Source organism: Oncorhynchus tshawytscha, linkage group LG03, assembly GCF_018296145.1.
Source record: "Oncorhynchus tshawytscha isolate Ot180627B linkage group LG03, Otsh_v2.0, whole genome shotgun sequence".
NCBI lineage: Eukaryota > Metazoa > Chordata > Actinopteri > Salmoniformes > Salmonidae > Oncorhynchus > Oncorhynchus tshawytscha.
The window spans coordinates 29,852,445-29,871,870 of record NC_056431.1 but is presented as its reverse complement, the minus strand read 5'-3'; the positions used below and the strand labels follow the sequence as shown (position 1 = coordinate 29,871,870).

The following is a 19,426-nucleotide window of genomic DNA, read 5'->3' as shown; positions in this document are numbered from 1 at the left end:
CATATGTGGGAACTCCTTCAAGACTGTTGGAAAAGCATTCCAGGTGAAGCTCGTCAAGCTCATCAAGGCAAAGGGTGGCTATTTGAAGAATCTGAAATATAAAACACTTTTTTAGTTACTACATGATTCCATATGTGTTATGTCAGTTTTGATGTTGTCACTATTATTCTACAATGTAGGAAATAATCAAAATAAAGGAAAACCCTTGTGTTATTACTTTTGGTTTTTCTGCCCCTGAAGTTGAGGGTTTTCAGAAGGATATCCATCATAATCTAAACGTTTGATTATATGTCTGAGACAGTCGGAAAGCCCAGTCTGTCAAGAGAGACCTAAAAGCAGGACGCACGTATGGGCCAGTAGCAGGAATGCCAGGGTGTAGACTATTCACTCCATGGACCAACCAACAGCTATAACGCATGAGTTAAAGCTTAGGTTGATTCCAAGCACTGAGGAAAGAGAGAGAGAGAGCCCCACTAGACAAGACCTTCATGAGACAGGCCAGGTCAAAGACAGGGTGAGAGGGGAGGAGTGTAGGGGGGAAGCTCGGCCTGCCAACTCAAAAACGTCCCCAGAATACAAGGAATACTGCTCCCAAGCAGACTTGATGGTGACACAGATCCACGCTCTGTTGCCCACAGCTACAGTTTGTCGCGCTGGCATTTCCAGTGAATCCTAAGGGACAGGAAATGGGGCGGTAGCGGTGAGAAGTTATGGGAGATAGTTAGAGAAAGGGGGAGAGACGTGAGAGAGAGAGAGAGAGAGAGAGAGAGAGAGAGATAGAAAGAAAGAAAGCAAGAGAGAGGAGAAAGAAAGATATAATGTTATGTACTATGATTGGAAGAGTCTCTTAGCCGGACAGGAAAGGCTAACCAGTGTGACGTGTATGTGACATGTGAGTGGAAAGTAACAGAGACCACCAACTCTTCACACAAACTGAATTTTAAACCCAAGGGAGAACTGCGCTTCTTTCTGTCTACCCTGGAAGCGTGGGTGTCCTTGGTTTGACCACCACTTACCTCTATGACCTAATGCACTGACTCATCCAAACAGTCACATTAAGAATGTGTCTAGCTAAATATTTGAGTTCTTTCCATTACAAAAAAATAGTTAGTCATAGCCACAGAGGTAGACCATGCTGTGTTGTTGTCTTAGGTCTCTCTTTATGTAGTGTTGTGTTGCCTCTCTTGTCGTGATGTGTGTTTTGTCCTATATTTGTATTTTATTTGTATTTTTAATCCAAGCCCCCATCCCCGCAGTAGGCCTTTTGCTTTGTGGTAGGCCATCATTGTGAATAAGATTTTATTCTGAACCGATTTGCCTAGTTAAATAAAGGTTAAATAAAATACAAATTAAAAATAAATAGGAAAAATTTAAGAATAGGGCAATAAGAAGAGGTACGACAGAGAACTAGCAGGAAAACATTGATTAAAATGAAATAGAAACAGAGTGGAAGGATGATGAGTTTGCTCTGTAGTATTAAGGATTAGCCCCTGTAAGGAGTGCTAAAACAGAGGGTATTGTTCAATCAAACATGTTAACCCGTTAAAGAGTTATGATTGCAGTTTTGGATTCAAATGACACAAATGACACAATCAAACACACTTTCTCATTGCCTTTGAATAATAGTATTTTCCACTTAGTTTTGATCGCATAGGGCCTTCAATCTTGTTTTACTGTAAGCAGTGTCCAACAGTGTTGAGGAGGACTGCTTCAGCAGCTGGTTGTTTTAGGACATTTTGCGGTTATGATCTCAGGAGTGTAAACATCTCCTGCTCTACTGCGCACACTCAGTGCTCCCTCCCTGGAGACTCCTATTACTCACTTTGTCTGGGAAAGGAGCCCTATAATTAACAGAGCTCTAAATAGTGTCCTTACCGTATTAACATCATTAATGAAAGTCCCTGTTATGTACTGTGACTAAACAGTGGGGAACTTGGCCGTCCCCTCTGCTAACAAGCCACAGCTGCCCCGCCGTACTGCCTACACTGCTAGTCATGCATTCATTCACTTCTCACACCTACACACCATGCGGCCAAGGATTTCCTGGAAATAGCCATTATCGTACTTGTATGGAAATTTGACATTACTGTGGATTTACCCTGGATGCCAAAGCAACATTACCATACACAGTGTTAGGATATATCATTTGCCTGGAATTAGCCACCAAACCATTGCATATATGGCAGATGTATTATGTACAAGTACAATAACTGTTATAACTGTAAGTTTGGTTGTCTTCATATTTCAGGCAATGGCTGCGGGCACACTGTGATGGCCACAGAGAGTGGCACCCTGGCCTCTCAGAACTACCCGTGGACCTACCCTGTTGATTCCTGGTGTAAGTGGAGACTGCGAGTTCCGAAGGGACGTACACTGCACCTCCTCTTTGGAGACTTTGACGTGGAAAGGAGTCCGGGCTGCAGGAATGGCTCCCTCACCATCACACCCAACAACGGAGCTCCCAGCCTGGGTAAGACTCTCCAGTGCACACAGGGCCGCAGACCTGGCTGGCTATGTGCTTGTCTCTACTTTTACAAGGGATTTACTGATTTACTAATGCTATTGACAAACTATTTTATAGTGACATTTTGAATTCTCACTCAAGTTCTGACTGACTGAATTAATGCTTGTCATTAAGACAAATCCACCCACTTCTGATGGACCACTTGATCTGTCTCTTCTGTTAAGTAGTTAATTCAAAACCTATCTTTGCTACTAGTAAAAGCCATGCAGTGTAGACTGCAGAGAGCACATAAACACAATGTCACTGCTTTTGCATCTCTGCCGATTCTACACCACTACGGTGCATCCAGCCATACCTTGTGGGCACAAGGGTATGATGCCATTCCTAGATATTAGATGACAATTCCAGAGGCTGTAACTATTCAGTTACCCTGCTTATTATATTGTTTTTATTAGCGGATTCCACAGGGGCAACCTCATGCTGTTCTGGAGCTCACTTCATGTCATCTGTTCACACAAGCATGGATGGTCTGCAGTACTACACAAACATGACTAGGAGACCACACACTAGCATAGTGTGTAAAGCCAGACTGCCCTGCCTCTAGGCCTCCAGCTTGGTCATGTTTGTGCTGATGTTTGTGTGTGTGTGTGTGTGTGTGTGTGTGTGTGTGTGTGTGTGTGTGTGTGTGTGTGTGTGTGTGTGTGTGTGTGTGTGTGTGTGTGTGTGTGTGTGTGTGTGTGTGTGTGTGTGTGTGTGTGTGTGTGTGTGTGTGTGTGTGGCGTATGGGTTCTTACATGCATGCCTGTCTGTCTGTCATCCACAGGCCCCCTGTGTGGACAGCTTGAAGACTCAGAGAAAAATGTGACTGTAAACAGCAATGAGGTGACAATAGTATTCTACTCTGGCCCCCATCACTCAGGCCGAGGGTTCCTGTTCTCCTACACCACAGACCAACACTCAGGTATGGCCCAATTCATCACAAACTGCTCACACGTTTACTTTCTATAGCTACCTTTGTATATACAACTATGCTACATATGGAAATTCTTCATGTAATTTAATTAATTCATCATACAATCACATTACACACAGAATGTTGATAATAATATATTATTTTCCCACAGTAGCTCTGCGGTGGAACTTTCTCAGTGAAAGCAATGACCCACACTGTAAAAAAAAAATATATATTTTTAAATAAAGTTGATTCAACATACAATTGTCAGGCTGCAATAGGATTGTGAGTTTGCTCAACATTGCTCAGCCTACTCAACATTTGGGTATATAGCTGAACCAACATACAGTGTTGCCTTCCAAGGGTTAACATGAATTTGTAATTTTACTCAACAAGCTTTTTCAAATTCACTCACTTTGCCTTCCAAGGGTTAACATGAATTTGTAATTTTACTCAACAAGCTTTTTCAAATTCACTCACTTTGAGCAGAGTTTGTTGAGTGAACAAATGTGAACACCTTAGCTCAAATTCTTGTCCATTTGAAGGCCACTCAAATCAGAAAAACGCTGATTAAACAATTGGTTAAGTTGTTGTTGTTTTTTTTACAGTGGCCCTACCTCATTGATGTAAACAACAGTGCTGAAGGGCACCCACTGTGATCATAATTGTTGTTTTTCTGCTCGCCACCTACATCACTGGTAACCCCCAAAGTGCTGCTAAGCAAGTTGAAAGGCACAAACAGCCATTACTGAGGTGTCAAAGAGACTGGAAACATGCTGTAATTTCATACCCAGTTGCATTCAAGTCCAGCATTAGAGTTGATGGAGTCACAGGCATGAAGTCAGTTTAATGTATGCACACATGTTTACACCAATGGAATTTGTACGCCAATGTTCATATGTGTGTTGGAGTGATGGAAACAGGAGACAAAGGGCTATGAGACAGGGGTTTAATTCTAGATACATGGAAAGTTGGATGTATACAGAGGGTGCGGGGCAACAGCAGGCCAACAGCAGAGGGGATAAGGACCTTAGAGACGGGGAAAGGGCCGATAAAACGAGGGGAAAGTTTGCGGGACTCCACCCGGAGGGGCAGATCCCGAGTAGAAAGCCATACCCTCTGCCCAAGACGGTAGCGGGGAGCAGGGGTCCGGTGGTCTTGACCATGGCGACGGGAAGTCCATGGATTACGGAAGACGTGCTGAAGGTCTGAGAACGCCCAGTCAGCTGCTGGAGACCATGGGAATGGAAACTTGGGAGAGGTGAGTGCAGAGAGCGGGGAAGCAAGGGTGCTGTAACCCCAGATAAAACGACAGTAGAAATTAGCAAACCCCAGGAAATGTTGCAGCTGCACTCTGGATGTGGGTTGAGGCCAATCCACCACCCCTCTCACCTTGTCAGGGTCCATCTGAATATTCTCTGCAGTGATGACGCATCCTCGGAAGGATATGGTGGAGCAATGGAACTCACATTTCTCCGCCTTCACGAAAAGCTGGTTCTCAAGGAGACGCTGGATGACCTGTCGGACATTGAGGACATGCTCTTGAGCTGACCGGGAATAAATTAGGATATCCTCGAGGTAGACAAACACAAATCGGTTCAACATGTCACAGAGCACATCATTGACAAGGGCCTGGAACACTGTGGGAGCGTTGGTCAGTCCGAATGTTATCACCAGGTACTAGTAGTGCCCACCAGTCTTGTTAAAGGCTGTCTTCCACTCGTCTCCTTCCCGTAACCAAACCTAATGGTAGGCGTTTGGAAGGTCCAACTTGGAGAAGATGACCGCTCCCTGGAAAGTCTCGAAAGCTGAGGAGATGAGTGGTAGCGGGTAACAGTTTTTAACCATAATGTCATTAAGGCCCCGGTAGTCAATACAAGGTCTTGTCCTTCTTCTCCACAAAGAAGAACTCTGCGCTGGGGGGGAGACAGAGGGACACATAATCCCTGCTGCGAAAGAGTCCTCATTGTACCCCTCCATCGCGTTGGTCTCCGGACACGACAGGGAATAAAGTCTCCCCCGAGGTGGTGCAGTGCCGGGGAGAAGGTCGATTACACAGTCGTAGGGCCAATGTGGAGGAAGAGATGTGGAGCGGCCAGAGTTGAAAACCTCCCGTAAATCCTGGTACTCTGCGGGAATGGCAGAGTAATCCAAGGCTTTACCCAAGCCCGCAGGAAGATGTCCTGGGGCAGGCTGTGCCGACTTCAGACAATGTGCATGGCAAAATGGGCTCCAACCCATGATGGAAGACGTAGCCCAGTCGATTAGGGGATTGTTCCTCTGGAGCCATTAAAACCTCAAAACCATGGGTACATGAGGAGACTCCAGGAGCAGAAACTGCATTGCCTCACTCTGGTTGCCTGACACTCACAGGTTGATAGGAACCATATTGTGGGTGACTCTGTCAATAGAGCGCCCATTCTGCGCTCTAACGTCCATCGGGATGGAAAGGGGTTGAGTGGAGATACCCAGCTCTGACACAAGGGTAGTGTCCATAAAGGTCTCGTCAGCCCCAGAGTCAATGAGCACCCGGATGAATTTGGACTGGTCTCACCACAACAAGGTAGCATAAGGGGGTTACGAGTGTACTCGTACCTACTGATGAGCCTGGTCTTTTAATGGGCAGCTAAATAAGAAGTGTCCCGTAGCTCCACAATACAAGACAGCTCTCGGTGTTCAGTCTATGTAAGCACTCAGCAGGAGACAATCTAGCCCTGCCCAGTTGCATGGGCTCCGGAGGAGGCTAGTCGAGAGCCCTCGGTGATCTCCGAGGGAACTCGGGTGACACCGGATTCTCTTGGAAATGTAGACTTCGGGGAATTCCGCGATTCCTTGGAGGCGAGTTGGAATTTGAGGATGAGCAAGGGCGACAGGGAACAGACCCACTCTCCCTTCTACGTTCCGGATGGTCTAGGCTATGAGGGAGTCGAGATCCATGGGCAGCTCCCTGGCTGCAAGCTCATCTTTAATCACCTCGGAAAATCTGTGAAGAAACATTGGATTTGGGACAAATCATTCACTAAACCCTAAACCTCAACTCTTCTAATGAATAATGTGGAAATTGAGCAAGTCGACTGTCATGGTCAAAACATATTGATACAACGGCAGCTAAAATGGGGAGAAGTCTGTCTATAATAAAGTGCTGCTGTTCATTCTTAATAGCACTATCAACGTGGCAGGTCCTACAGGCCCTAGTTTTGTCGCACATGGACAAATTGCAATTAGCTCAGAACAAGGCAGCACGTCTGGCCCTTGAATGTACGAGAGCTAACAGTAATAATATGCATGTTAATCTCTCCTGGCTCAAAGTGGAGGAGAGATTCACTTCATCACTACTAGTATTTGTGAGTATTTTTTGAATGCACCAAGCTGTCTGTTTGAACTACTGGCACACAGCTCGGACACCCATGCATACCCCACAAGGCATGCCACCAGAGGTCTCTTCACAGTCCAGAACAGACTATGGGAGGTGTACAGTACTACATAGAGCCATGACTACATGGAACTCTATTCCACATCAAATAACTCATGCAAGCAGTAAAATTTGATTTTTTTTAAAACAAATAAAAATAACAGTTATGGAATAGCGAGGACTGTGAAGTGACACAAACACAGACACAGACACATGCATACAGAGACATGATACCATACAACTATACACACATGTACACATGGATTTTATGTTGTAGATATATGGTAGTAGAGTAGTGGCCTGAGGGCACAGACTTAATGTGTTGTTAAATCTGTTGTGAATGTATTGTAATGTTTTAAAATTCTAGAACTAGCTTAATTTTGCAGGACCCCAGGAAGAGTCGCTGCTGTATTGTATTGTTAACAAATTACAAGAAAATCATATCAAATGTGAACTGAATATTGCATTTTGAAAAGCAGATACAATACTTAGATTGAATATGTGTCCAAACTAAATTAGTGATTTGGTGCAGTAAACAAGTGACTTTGTGAATGTGTCTGTTGTACTCAGTCAATTGAAAATGTGCTTAGAGTTTTGAAACATGAACCTTTTTGATTATCTGTTTTGAATTTTGTGCTTCAAATTGTAAAAATGTACCACATTACTTGTGAAAATCATTCCCAAAAGAAGGATATGTTTTGACTTGACATTGTTGCCTCATTGATAGTAGAATTAGTGTCACGGATCCCTCTGGAACTTTCATTGCGCACACCTGGCCCCTATTCTCACTGATTGTATTTGTGAGAATATATGTGCCCTTTGTTCACCATGGTGCTGTCAATTATTGTTACTATGTCTGTTAGTGCGTGTGAGTACCTGTGCTGTGTGTTTTTGGCTTTTGCGCCATTGTGGATTGCGCAGATGATTGCGGGTCTTATCCCGTATGATAATCATTGTGCGCTAGTGTTATTTATTCAAGGTACTCCTCGCTCTTTTTTGGGGGGTTTCAGCCCTGTGTTTTTGTGATGTGTTTGTTTGGTCTTCGTCATCGTGCCTTTACACGGCACGCCGTAATTTGGGGCTTAATTTAAAAAATGATTACGCATTCCTGCGCCTGTCTCCCGACTCATTTATACCAGTGTGACAATTAGCGATGTGTGCATTGATCTTTTTTGGGGTCATAAAATGACCTTTTACCCAATTTACAGCCACAAATAGTGTGCGTTTCAAGATTTTTGTTTCTCCAATTTGTACTAAAGTGGTTTGTATATCCCTGTTTCCTGTTATTTACTCAGTTGTTTATGAAATGCAGCTATGTCTGGAGCCAGTGCCACAAATTGCACTCTGTCACGTTAACACACGAGGCATTCTCTCTGCTCTGTGAGTTAAGTCACAGATGACAAAATACTTAGTCACATCTACAGTAACAATCACAAGTCCCCTGTACGTGCATGTATAGTGTATGTGCGTCTGTATATGTGCATGTATGTGTGTGCCTGTCTGTTTGTGTTACTCACCCGTCTATTGCGAAGTTCCTTAGAATTATCCTGAGAGTGGACAGATGTTTTTTGTTTTTGTTTACAAACCCATATTCTATTTGATTTCAATACCAGGTCTCATTTCGTGTCGACAGAGAGGAACACATTTTATCTCTCAGCAGTTTAGGTAAGTGGACAACTCTGGCTATTTCAGTAGTCACTTCTCAGTGTTGTTTTTGCTGTGAACTACATTTTGTCTTTACAGGCTCGTTGAGGAATTTTTAACATATGGCTATAGAGAAACTGTGTGAAATGGTGGACCTCTGTGACACGTGACTCCTCTTCTCCAGTGTGTACTGTCCTGCTGGGTGTAAGGACGTGACGGGGGACATATGTGGTCACTCTGAGCAGGGTTACAGAGATGTGAGTATACTGCTTCAGCTCCAGTTTCACTTCCTCATCAACTCAGCCTTGTGATAATGACATCGGTTGTACTGGGCCACACGAAGAAGGCTAAACAGTGGAGAGCTGCAATAGTTTATTGAAACTATTTGTTCTCTTTCTCTTATTCTCTCTCTAAATCTCTCTCACAAACACACACACACATTCCCCCACCCCACTCAGACATCAGTCTTGTGCAAAGCTGCGATCCATGCCGGGGTGGTGTCAGACAACCTAGGAGGACGGATCACTGTGACCCGTGGGAGGAGCCTCACGCTTTATGAGTCCAGCTTTGCCAACGGCATTCTGTCCAAGATGTATGTTTCTATCCACATCATATTGGTTTGGGAGAAAGGGATGCGTATTCATTATTCATGATGACACACTGTTAATATTTGCTGTATTCAGAAAGGTAACGTTTCATGTTATGTAATCTAATCAGCATTCCAGGACCTCTGTAGGTGTTATTGGGTAGCTGAAATGTGGGCCACTTACTGTATATGGATCCGCTCTTGCTTGTGGTATTCATGAACATTGTTGTTTTGACAGGGGATCACTGTCTGAAAAGAAGCTGGTTTTCACCAAAGGTAAGCGGAACCAGGCGATATAATGCCAGACTAAATTAGCTGTTCAAGTCATTATTGCAAGTTATCTTCCTCTGCAGGGCCGGTTCCAGTTATAAGCGACATAAGCAGTCGCTTAGGGCCACCAGGTGCAATTTTGAAATGTGGTTGTGCATCTGCAGTTTTTATTTTGTTTTTTATCAGTCAGTCACTCAATTAGCCATGTCAACTAACAATTTTTTCATTTGGCAGTAAGTCTAGCCAGCTAACTAAACTTGTAGTAATCATGTCCGAAATCCGACCGGACACGCACCATTGATTTTGTTAGTCATTCTCACTCAGCTATGATATTAACATGGAATCAGTCATACAAAGAATTGCAGGAAATGTGCTTTAAAACATACATTTTTCTCTCCACTGTCAAAAGGGATGCTAGTAAAATGTTTTTCCGCAAGATGCTTAAGGGCCCCGAAAAAGCTAGAGCTGGCCCTGTTCCTCTGTCACTTCAACTCTCTTCTTGCCTCTCCTCTCCAACAGAGTGTAATGATGAACTGACTGTGTCTGGTTTCAATGCATCTTCCATCTGGAGAGAAGTGAACAGACTGGGGCAGCTTGTATTATGGTCCCCTAAGAACATGGATGCAGAGGGACAGTTACTACCCTGGGCATCGGATGGTAGTGACCGGGAGCCCTGGCTGGAGCTAGAGCTTACAGACAAGAGCAGTGTCACAGGTCAGTGAAAGTTTGAGGTGATGTTCTTCTCCCCTCATGGCCAAAATAGGAGTCTAATTTACTACATCCACTATAATTAGCGTTGAGTTGTTATTAAAATGAAAATATGAAGATAGAAACCACTGTTTTTTCATTGAACTCAAAATACTATTTTGCTGATTTCAAAACTCTATTCGTTGGATGAAAAAATGACCAGTTCCAGCAGTGATGTTGATGGGCTAACTTCTAGTTAGATTTGCCAAACAATCCGTGTGTAGCCTATTATGAATGTGGTCTGGAATGTTGAAAAAGACACGCTGTGTTTTCCCAGGAATAATAACAAGGGGATCGGCTGACTTCTACATCGAATCTTACATTCTCCTTTTTAGCAAAGACCGCCACAACTGGAAAGTCTACAAAGCTGCTCTCGGCAGAGAGAAAAAGGTACGCTGCCTGCAATGTTTTCTTTGACTTTTACTGATCAATTTTCTATCTGTGCTAAGTTTTCCTAGCTGCGCTGAGCAAACAGACTGTGGGAGGCCGTAGAACAGGGAAGTGCTGTTAGCCATCTAAGAGAACTAGCTTCGTTAATGTCACTCTTCTTGGCCTGTAGGTGTTTGAAGCCCACTCTGATGGTCATCTGAGGGTTCTCAATAGCCTGTTTCCTCCGGTGGTAGTCCGGTACCTCCGGCTGCAGCCCCAGAGCTGGCAAGGTAGGGCCTCGGCACACGTCCAGGTCCTGGGCTGCCCTCTCCCCAAGATCCACCCCAGGCCTCGCTCCGCTGGGGGTAAGGCTCAACCATACCTTCCAGATAAAAACAGTATAGAAGATGTGAACTACATGCTCTTAGCAGCTGTGCCACTAGAATAAACTCTCCATTATATTGTATGGTAAATTGCAATTGTGGCATCAGCAAGAGCGAATGTAGCTTGTATGCTGGATGCCATTCATATCATATCCTCCAACTCTCTCTATAGGATCTCCATCCTTAAAAGTTGATGTTAGCACAACACCTCATCTCAATCCAGTCCCCACAGAGGGCCCTGTTATCATAAAGGACTCAAGCCTGAGTATGTACCTAATGTGTTCAAACCCCTAAAAGTCTAATCCTTTCGGGGACCATTTTGCTATTTGAGTTTGAATTTTAGGAGATTAGGAATAAAAAATATAAATGTGATTATTATTTGATTAAACATTTAATTTGGCCCTAGTGCTATTAGCTCAGAAAAACGCATTGAATAACGTATTCATACATGGCAAAACAGAGGCAATTCAAGGCAATTGGCAGATCAGTAGTACCGACGAGTCTCGTGAAGCTTGTGGGGGTTGTAGAGTAAAATGGAGAACACCATCGTGTTCGTGTATGTCATCTTTCCACATATTACTTTGTAGCCCATACAGACATTATCATGACAAGACCGATTTTTTTTTTGGGATGTCTCCTGGTCTGACAAACAATGCTGTAGTTCTGCCAACTTCCATCGCAGATGCGGAAGGCCGACATCTAGCCTAAACAGATGGATTTTGATAGGGATTTTTGTATTGTGGCAATTAGATTTACACACGGATGCAGGCATTGACTCTAGGGTTTTTTAAAGTACTTTATGTTTTTCAATTTGAACTGCAGCAGTTTCTGAGGAATTTAATTTGTACTTGATTGATCGGAATAAGCCTTGGGGCCACCATGCCTTTTATAACAGCTGTAAAAATGGTTGTACGACAGTATCGATTTTGATGTTAGATTGCTTATTTGCTTGACACTGGACTTCCTTCACATTGTTATAAAGCACAGAGCTAAATTATAGTTTAAAGCTGGCCTTTCTTCAGCAGTGGTTGTTTGTTGTGCTGACCCTTCAGCCTAGCATGCTAATGACTCCTCCTGTGCCCTGCAGGCTCCAATCAGCCAGTGATAGTTGCGGTGGGCGTGGTTCTCGGACTGATCCTGTGTGTCAGTTGTCTGTTGGCTGGAGTCTGGTGGAATAGAAGGTATTGTAACACTATAACATATGTAGTTAGCAGTCCAACACCCACTCACTGGCTATCCTCCCAATGCTTGATATTTGAATCAGTTTCAATCGGATCAAGTGTTAACCGGCAATAGCTGTCGGAGGTGTAACTGCGTTAGAGCTGTCAAAGCGGTGAGCGGCTGCTAGTGTGGTCACTGTTACGAAGCCACACCCATCCGACTCGTGTTAAATTCACCTCAGACACCGCTGCCATCTCCGACACCGCTATGTGGATGTCGGCTAGCGCGGATCTGAGAATCTAGTCCTTAGCTGCCAACAAACGCCCAGATAACACAAGTGTCCACATACTTTCCAGTGTTATTCTGATGTTATGATAAATCATTATGGTGTAAATTGATTTGTTGTCTTGTCTTTTTTAGGAAAAAAGCTGCACACATGAAAAAGTTTTCCTTACCCAAAGGTATTCTTGCGCATTGCTCACTGTTTTACCCTTACTACTCTTCCAGGACCTCTCTGAAAGTGTTTTTGTCTGTCCAGCAGCCTCTCAGAGTTTCCAGGAGAAGAGCCTCCCCTGCTCTGACTCTGAGCTTATCTCATACCCTCTAGAGCGGAGTGTCCATGATGCTTTACCCAACCCTCCTCTCAATGGTAAGAATGTACAAATATATATATATATATATATATATATCTCCTTAAGCTTTTCTTCATGATATGTATTACTCTGACCTTTCCTCTATCAGCTGCATGCCTGACCCTGAATTAGTTCTAGAATTGTTCTATCTATTTTATCTCTCTGGCAGACAAACACTCTTCCTTTAAATGCCTTAGAGTAAAAAATAGAACAAATCCTTGGTTCTCTATAGAACTTTCTGATCTTGCTATGATGATAAATCCGGGGGCAAAGGCTAGAAAAACTGACTGTAGCTGATAGGTATAGTTTCAAGGCAATTCCTCAATCAAGAATGCGAAATCTAGGTAATTTCTAAGTTTTATCTCAGACCTTGTTGGTGATTTGTAAACATTTTGGAAAACAGTTAATGGACTGAAGCGTGGAAATTCCTCTTTCCCTGCCGAAGCAAGTTGTGTCAGACTCTGGCATCATTACTGAGAAAAATGAGACAAGTGATGCTTTCAATCGGCTTTTTATTTGAACAAAATGGTGGTTTAATTGATCCTGGTCAGCCAGTTGACTGCCTAACCTTCTCCCAGCCTCTAGTTGGATCAATGGATGTTCCGTCAACTTCTAGTGAATCTTCAATCGGCCTTTACTGTCCTGCAGAAAGCCTTTGTTGAACTGAAATTGGAACTTAATGCCGGTAAAACCAAGTATGTTATTTTCCAAATCAAGTAAAAATGTATCTGATGCATAAGTACTTTGGATGGTGCCCTCGTTGCTGGTATCCTCATTTATAAATATCTGGATTGACGAAAAGCTGTCCTTCAAAAAGGATGTTGATGAATTAGTTAAGAAATTAAGAATTCAAATAGGTTTCTTCTATAGGAGCAGGTCCTTTCGTTAAATACAGTTGAAGTCAGAAGTTTACATACACCTTAGCCAACTACATTTAAATTCAGTTATTCACAATTCCTGACATTTAATCCTAGTAAAAAATACCCTGTTTTAGGGGAGTTAGGATCACCACTTTATTTTAAGAATGTGAAATGTCAGAATAATAGTAGAGAATGATTCATTTCAGTTTTAATTCCTTTCATCACATTCCCAGAAGTTTACATGCACTCAATTAGTATTTGGTAGCATTGCCTTTAAATTGTTTAACTTGGGTCAAATGTTTCGGGTAGCCTTCCACAAGCTTCCCACAAAGTTGGGTGAATTTTGGCCCATTCCTCCTGACAGAGCTGGTGTAACTGAGTCAGGTTTGTGGGCCTCCTTGCTCGCACAAGCTTTTTCAGTTCTGCCCACAAATATTCTATAGGGTTGAGGTCAGGACTTTGTGATGGCCACTGCAATACTTTGTTGTCCTTAAGCCATTTTGCCACAACTTTGGAAGTATGCTTGGGGTCATTGTCCATTTGGAAGACCCATTTGCGACCAAGCTTTAACTTCCTGACTGATGTCTTGAGATGTTGCTTCAATATATTCACATAATTTTCCTCGCTCATGATGTCATCTATTTTGTGAAGTGCACCAGTCCCTCCTGCAGCAAAGAACATGATGACAACATGATGCTGCCACCCCCGTGCTTCACGTTTGGGATGGTGTTCTTCGGCTTGCAAGTCTCCCCCTTTTTCCTCGATTGTCATTATGGTCAAACAGTCCTTTTTTTGTTTCATCAGACCAGAGGACATTTCTCCAAAAAGTACAATCTTTGACCCCATGTGCCGGTGCAAACCGAAGTCGGTCTTTTTTATGGTGGTTTTGGAGCAGTGGCTTCTTCCTTGCTGAGCGGCCTTTGAGGTTATGTTGATATAGGACTTGTTTTACTCTGGATATAGATACTTTTGTAACTGTTTCCTCCATCTTCACAAGGTCCTTTGCTGTTGTTCTCGGATTGATTTGCACTTTTCTCACCAAAGTACGTTCATCTCTAGGAGACTCGTCTCCTTCCTGAGCGGTATGACTGCTGCATGGTCCCATGGTGTTTAGACTTGCGTACTATTGTTTGTACAGAAACATGGTACCTTCAGGCATTTGAAAATTGTTCCCAAGGATGAACCAGACTTGTGGAGGTCCACAATTTTTTTTCTGAGTTCTTGGCTGATTTCTTTTGATTTTCCCATGATGTCAAGCAAAGAGGCACTGAGTTTGAAGGTACTCCTTGAAGTACATCCACAAATACACCTCCAATTGACTCAAATTATATCAATTAGCCTATCAGAAGCTTCTAAAGCCATGACATAATTTTCTGGAATTGTCCAAGCTGTTTAAAGGCACACTAAGTTGAGTGTATGTAAACTTCTGACCCACTGGAATTGTGAAACAGTGAGGTATAAGTGAAATAATCTGTCTGTAAACAATTGTTGGAAAAATTACTTGTGTCATGCACAAAGTAGATGTCCTAATCGACTTGCCAAAACTATAGTTTGTTAACAAGAAATTTGTGGAGTGGTTGAAAAATGAGTTTTAATGACTCCAATCTAAATGTATGTAAACTTCCGACTTCAACTGTAGCAGAAAACAAATAATTCAGTCAACATTCATTCCGGTTATTGACTATGGCAGTTGCCATTGTATTGAAGCCTTTGGATGCAGTTTTCTTAGCACATTGTGATTTATTCCGGGCAATAGGTTCAGTACACAAAATCTTGTATCACAATCTTTTTCTCTATGTCCCTCTTGCATAAATTTCTGCCATACCTTAACCCGTTATAGACCTTCAGATCTATAAGTTACCAGACCCAGACTCGGATGGCCAACCCTGGAGATTCCTTCATTCTCCACCGAGTTAGATATATCTGCTTTTAGTTTTTTGCGTGTGGAATGATCTTCAAAACTCCTTAAATTTTAGAGGGCCTTTTTACTGAAGAATGTTTTTGATGCATGTGATTGTGTTTTGGTTTTCGTGTTTTGTGTTTGCTTTTAATATATTGTGTAATTGATGTATATAGATATGTATAGTGTAATGGTTGTTTATTGATGTGTTCGTTCAAGGCTCATCTGCGAAAGTGACAGTGGTCTCAGCATGACTCCCTGCTTAAATAAAGGTTAAATCAAATAGAAAGAAGACATGCAGTTGTCAGATATATTTTGCTATTTGCCAGATGTATTCACAGTAAACTAAGAGCCAGAGACCTAGCAGTCATAATCCTGAAATGAGAGAGGCATGTCAAGCCTAGCCTGGTTCCATGTCTGTTTGTACTGTTTTGCCAACTCCTAGGCTATACAACACAAACAGATACAGGCACAGGCTAGCCTGCCAGGACAACAGGACTACACATGCCCATCTCCCCCCGCTTACTATTGCTAGGCCAATGAATATTCACGTGGATTCATCTCATTGCAGTTCTGGACTGTTTCAATATTACTCAACAATTTTCCCACTCACATCAAGGGATACTTGATCTTGTCGGCTATGTTAGCCTCAACCTAATTCATATTAACCCTTCTCAATTCCCAACGTTTGACCACAATATTCTTAATTTCTCTCTTCTCTCATACACACCCCACAACATTGACAAAAGCCTCCTCCCCTTCCGCAACATCAAAGCTGTTTACCCCCTCCAACTCTTTGTTTTTCTATGTTTGAGTTTAAACTGTTAGGGAAGAGAAGACAACACTTCAACTAGTCAGACTCAATCTCACAGGCACAAATATGACTGGAGGTGCCCTACCATATAACCTCTGCCCCTTAAAGGGGCAGGTAAACATTTGTCTAATTTGTGATATTTGGTTAAGACATTGAAAGACAATATATAAAAAACATATTTAAATAAATAAAAAGAGTTCTTAACAGGGCGTGTTTTTTTTTTTACCCTCGCAGGAGTCGTCACCTTCAGACATGAGGTCACAAGAAATGAAATTTAACAATATACCACATTACTTTTTACTAGTAATACATTTATTGTTTTAGAAACAATGTAAAGGATCTCAACTTTTTTTTTTTGTGTGTTTTGTTGGTGTAATTTTAGCAACAACAAAAATATTTTGGCTGGTAAAAAATCTGATTGGCTGGTATATTTTTTTGATCTACCTGCCACAGTGGCTGGTGGACCAAAAAGTGAATCTTATACCCCGCTTCCCTTCCTTGCCAAGACTCTTGAATGGACTTCTGCCTCCCAATTCCAAACCCACCTGCTAATCGAGCCCTTCCAGTCTGTTTTCCCTCACCGCCGCAGTACTGAAACTGCACTCAAAGTTATCAATGACCTCCTCACCTATGCTGGTGCCCTCAACATCCTGATTCTTCTCAATCTAAGTGTCGCTTCTGACAGTGAGCCATCAGATCCTCCTCACCAGGCTTCAGGGTCTGGGTGTTGAGGGCACCGCCACAGTCATGGCTACAATCATACCTCACAAACCAGAGCCTCAATGGCCACAACTCAGACTCAGCTGAAGTTACACAGGGTGTCCTCCAGGGCTCTGTGCTGGGCCCCTTACTCTTCATTATCTACATCCTCCACCTTGGTCAGATCCTCCGTCACTTCAACCTTGACTTCCACTGCTATGCCGACGCCACCCAGATCTACCTCGGCACCAAATCCTTCCACAACCAGCCTCTGACCCACATTGAATCCTGCCTCTGCAATAAAAACATGGATGCAACAAAACTTCAAGTTCAACACTGATAAAACGGAACTCCTCTTGATAGGCACCAAATCCACCCTCACCAAAGCTGGCAACTTCACTACTGTCTCTCCCTCCCCTCACGCATGTATCCTTGACTTCATCCTGGACTCCACCCTCTTCCCCCTGCAACATTGCCAAAGTCAAGTCCTCCGTCTCCCTTCCTGCCACTGAAACCCTCATACATGCATTAATCTCCTCCCTTCTTGACTATTGCAACTCACTACTCTCCGGCTTTAACTCAAGCTCCCTCCTTAAGCTCCAAATTGTTCAAAACGCTGCAGCCCTTCTCACCCACACTAAGTTCTGGCAGCACATCACCCCTGTCCTCCATCAGCTTCACTGACTCCCTGTCTCCCAACACACTGATTACAAGACCCTCCTTCTGACCTACAAAGCCCTCTACCACCTTGCCCCCCCCTTACCTCTCAGAACTTCTCCCCTGTCAGATTAAGATTTAGATCACTTTATTGATCAATTGCACGCAAGGTCCAACCAAAATTTTACTTCCGCTTTTAACCCAACCCCTCCGAAAGACACACATACATAAACGGATTTTAGAGAAGTACAGGGGGCTGCCACACTGGGTGCCCGGTGAGCTGTCGTTGTGGGGGCTAAGTGCCTTGCTCAAGGGCACAACGGCCGGCAATGCCCTCTAGGATTCGAATTGGCAACGCTCCGGTTGCTGGCTCGCTTCTAACCGCTAGGCTACCTGCCGCACCAACCTACATGCTCACTCCGTTCCACCACAGCAGGCCACCTTGACATCCCCAGGTCCAAGCTCCAGAGCTTTGGTGACAGGGCCTTCCCCAAGGCTGCTCTGGAACTCCCTCCCTCCAGCCATCTGTGACTCTGAGTCCTTCACCATCTTTCAGTCCAACCTCATCTAAAGTACTCTCGCTCTCTCTCACACACACACACACACACATCCTCTGACTTGGCTGGCCAGTTTGCAGAGCTCAGACCAGGCTTGACAAGCAAACAGCTTTCTCCATGGGCTGCCCATTCTTCCCCTTCGCTTAGTCCGTCTCCCAATTGCAGTATAAACATTCCTTTCTTTGGTCGGCGGAGCCCGCTCTGAAAGAGACCCTTTAATTGGAGCTGGATAAAAGGCATTCATGCCAGGGAAGCACAGCCTCCCCCTCCCTCCCACAGATGAAGGGGCACTACACTGAGAAGGCCAGTGATAAACAGAACAGAGGGTCAGTCGCTAAGACAATTATAGGCGTCTCTAATTAAAATAGCTCCCCATCAGAGGTTGGGTGAGGGATAGGGTCTGAGGCCTCCCCTGTCAGCCCTCATCCCTGTCCCTAGAGATCGTCCATTGTTTGTGGCCACAGAGCTCTTTTAGGGGCTCAACAATGCCCATGATATGAGCCCTACTGAGTATGAGGGAGGCACTTTCAAGACATGGCTGGAGGGAGCAACACTTTAATTTGAATGTATTTTTATGAGCCCTACTGTCATACCCCCAGTATTGTAAAAAAAACAAACATTTAATCTAGGCAAGTCAGTTAAGAAAAATTCTTATTTACAATGACGGCCTTCACCAGTCAAATCCGGACTTCGCTGGGCCAATTGTGCGCCACCCTATGGGACTCCCAATCACAGCCGGTTGTGATACAGCCTGGATTCGAACCAGGGTGTCTGTAGAGACTCCTCTAGCACTGAGATGCAGTGCCTTAGACCACAGCAACACTCGGGAACCCAAGCCCCTGCTTGTACAGTACTGGGGTATGTTGTCATGACAAGTCCTTAACCCCTGTTACCCTTTCTGAAATTAAGGATGTTACATTTAAACTGTACTTCAGCTACAGTGGCAAGAGAAATTATGTGAACCCTTTGGAATTACCTGGATTTCTGCATAAATTGGTCATAAAATTCGATCTGACCTTCAGCTAAGTCACAACAATAGACAAACAGTGTGCTTCAACTAATAACACACATTAATGTATTTTTCTTGTCTATATTGAATACATAATTTAATAATTCACAGTGTAGGTTGGAAAAGGTATGTGAACCCCTAGGCTAATGACTTCTCCAAACACTAATTAGAGTCAGGAGTCAACTAACCTGGAGTCCAGTCAATGAGACGAGATTGGAAATGTTGGTTAGAGTTGCCCTGCTCTATATAAAACACTCATAGAATGTGAGTTTGCTATTCACAAAAGCATTGCCTGATGTGAACCATGCCT

At 43.5% G+C, this 19,426-nt stretch overlaps 1 protein-coding gene across 4 annotated transcripts in view; it reads left to right on the top strand.

The window, feature by feature from the left end:
- si:dkey-34d22.1 (discoidin, CUB and LCCL domain-containing protein 1) overlaps window positions 1-19,426 on the top strand; it is a 28,640-nt gene that overhangs the window by 6,635 nt on the left and 2,579 nt on the right. Inside the window, exons 2-15 of one of the 4 annotated variants that reach the window (XM_024402221.2) lie at window positions 2,249-2,470; window positions 3,288-3,425; window positions 8,442-8,493; window positions 8,657-8,729; window positions 8,931-9,064; window positions 9,297-9,334; window positions 9,848-10,042; window positions 10,353-10,465; window positions 10,635-10,809; window positions 11,000-11,092; window positions 11,915-12,008; window positions 12,409-12,449; window positions 12,527-12,637; window positions 13,199-13,575. In XM_024402221.2, the coding sequence (XP_024257989.1) occupies window positions 2,249-2,470; window positions 3,288-3,425; window positions 8,442-8,493; window positions 8,657-8,729; window positions 8,931-9,064; window positions 9,297-9,334; window positions 9,848-10,042; window positions 10,353-10,465; window positions 10,635-10,809; window positions 11,000-11,092; window positions 11,915-12,008; window positions 12,409-12,449; window positions 12,527-12,637; window positions 13,199-13,236 (1,517 nt within the window). In that variant the 3' untranslated portion in view covers window positions 13,237-13,575. Of the gene's footprint in view, window positions 1-2,248; window positions 2,471-3,287; window positions 3,426-8,441; window positions 8,494-8,656; window positions 8,730-8,930; window positions 9,065-9,296; window positions 9,335-9,847; window positions 10,043-10,352; window positions 10,466-10,634; window positions 10,810-10,999; window positions 11,093-11,914; window positions 12,009-12,408; window positions 12,450-12,526; window positions 12,638-13,198; window positions 13,576-19,426 lie in introns of those variants that run through there. The other 3 variants (XM_024402204.2, XM_024402202.2, XM_024402212.2) reach the window with 3 other exon arrangements.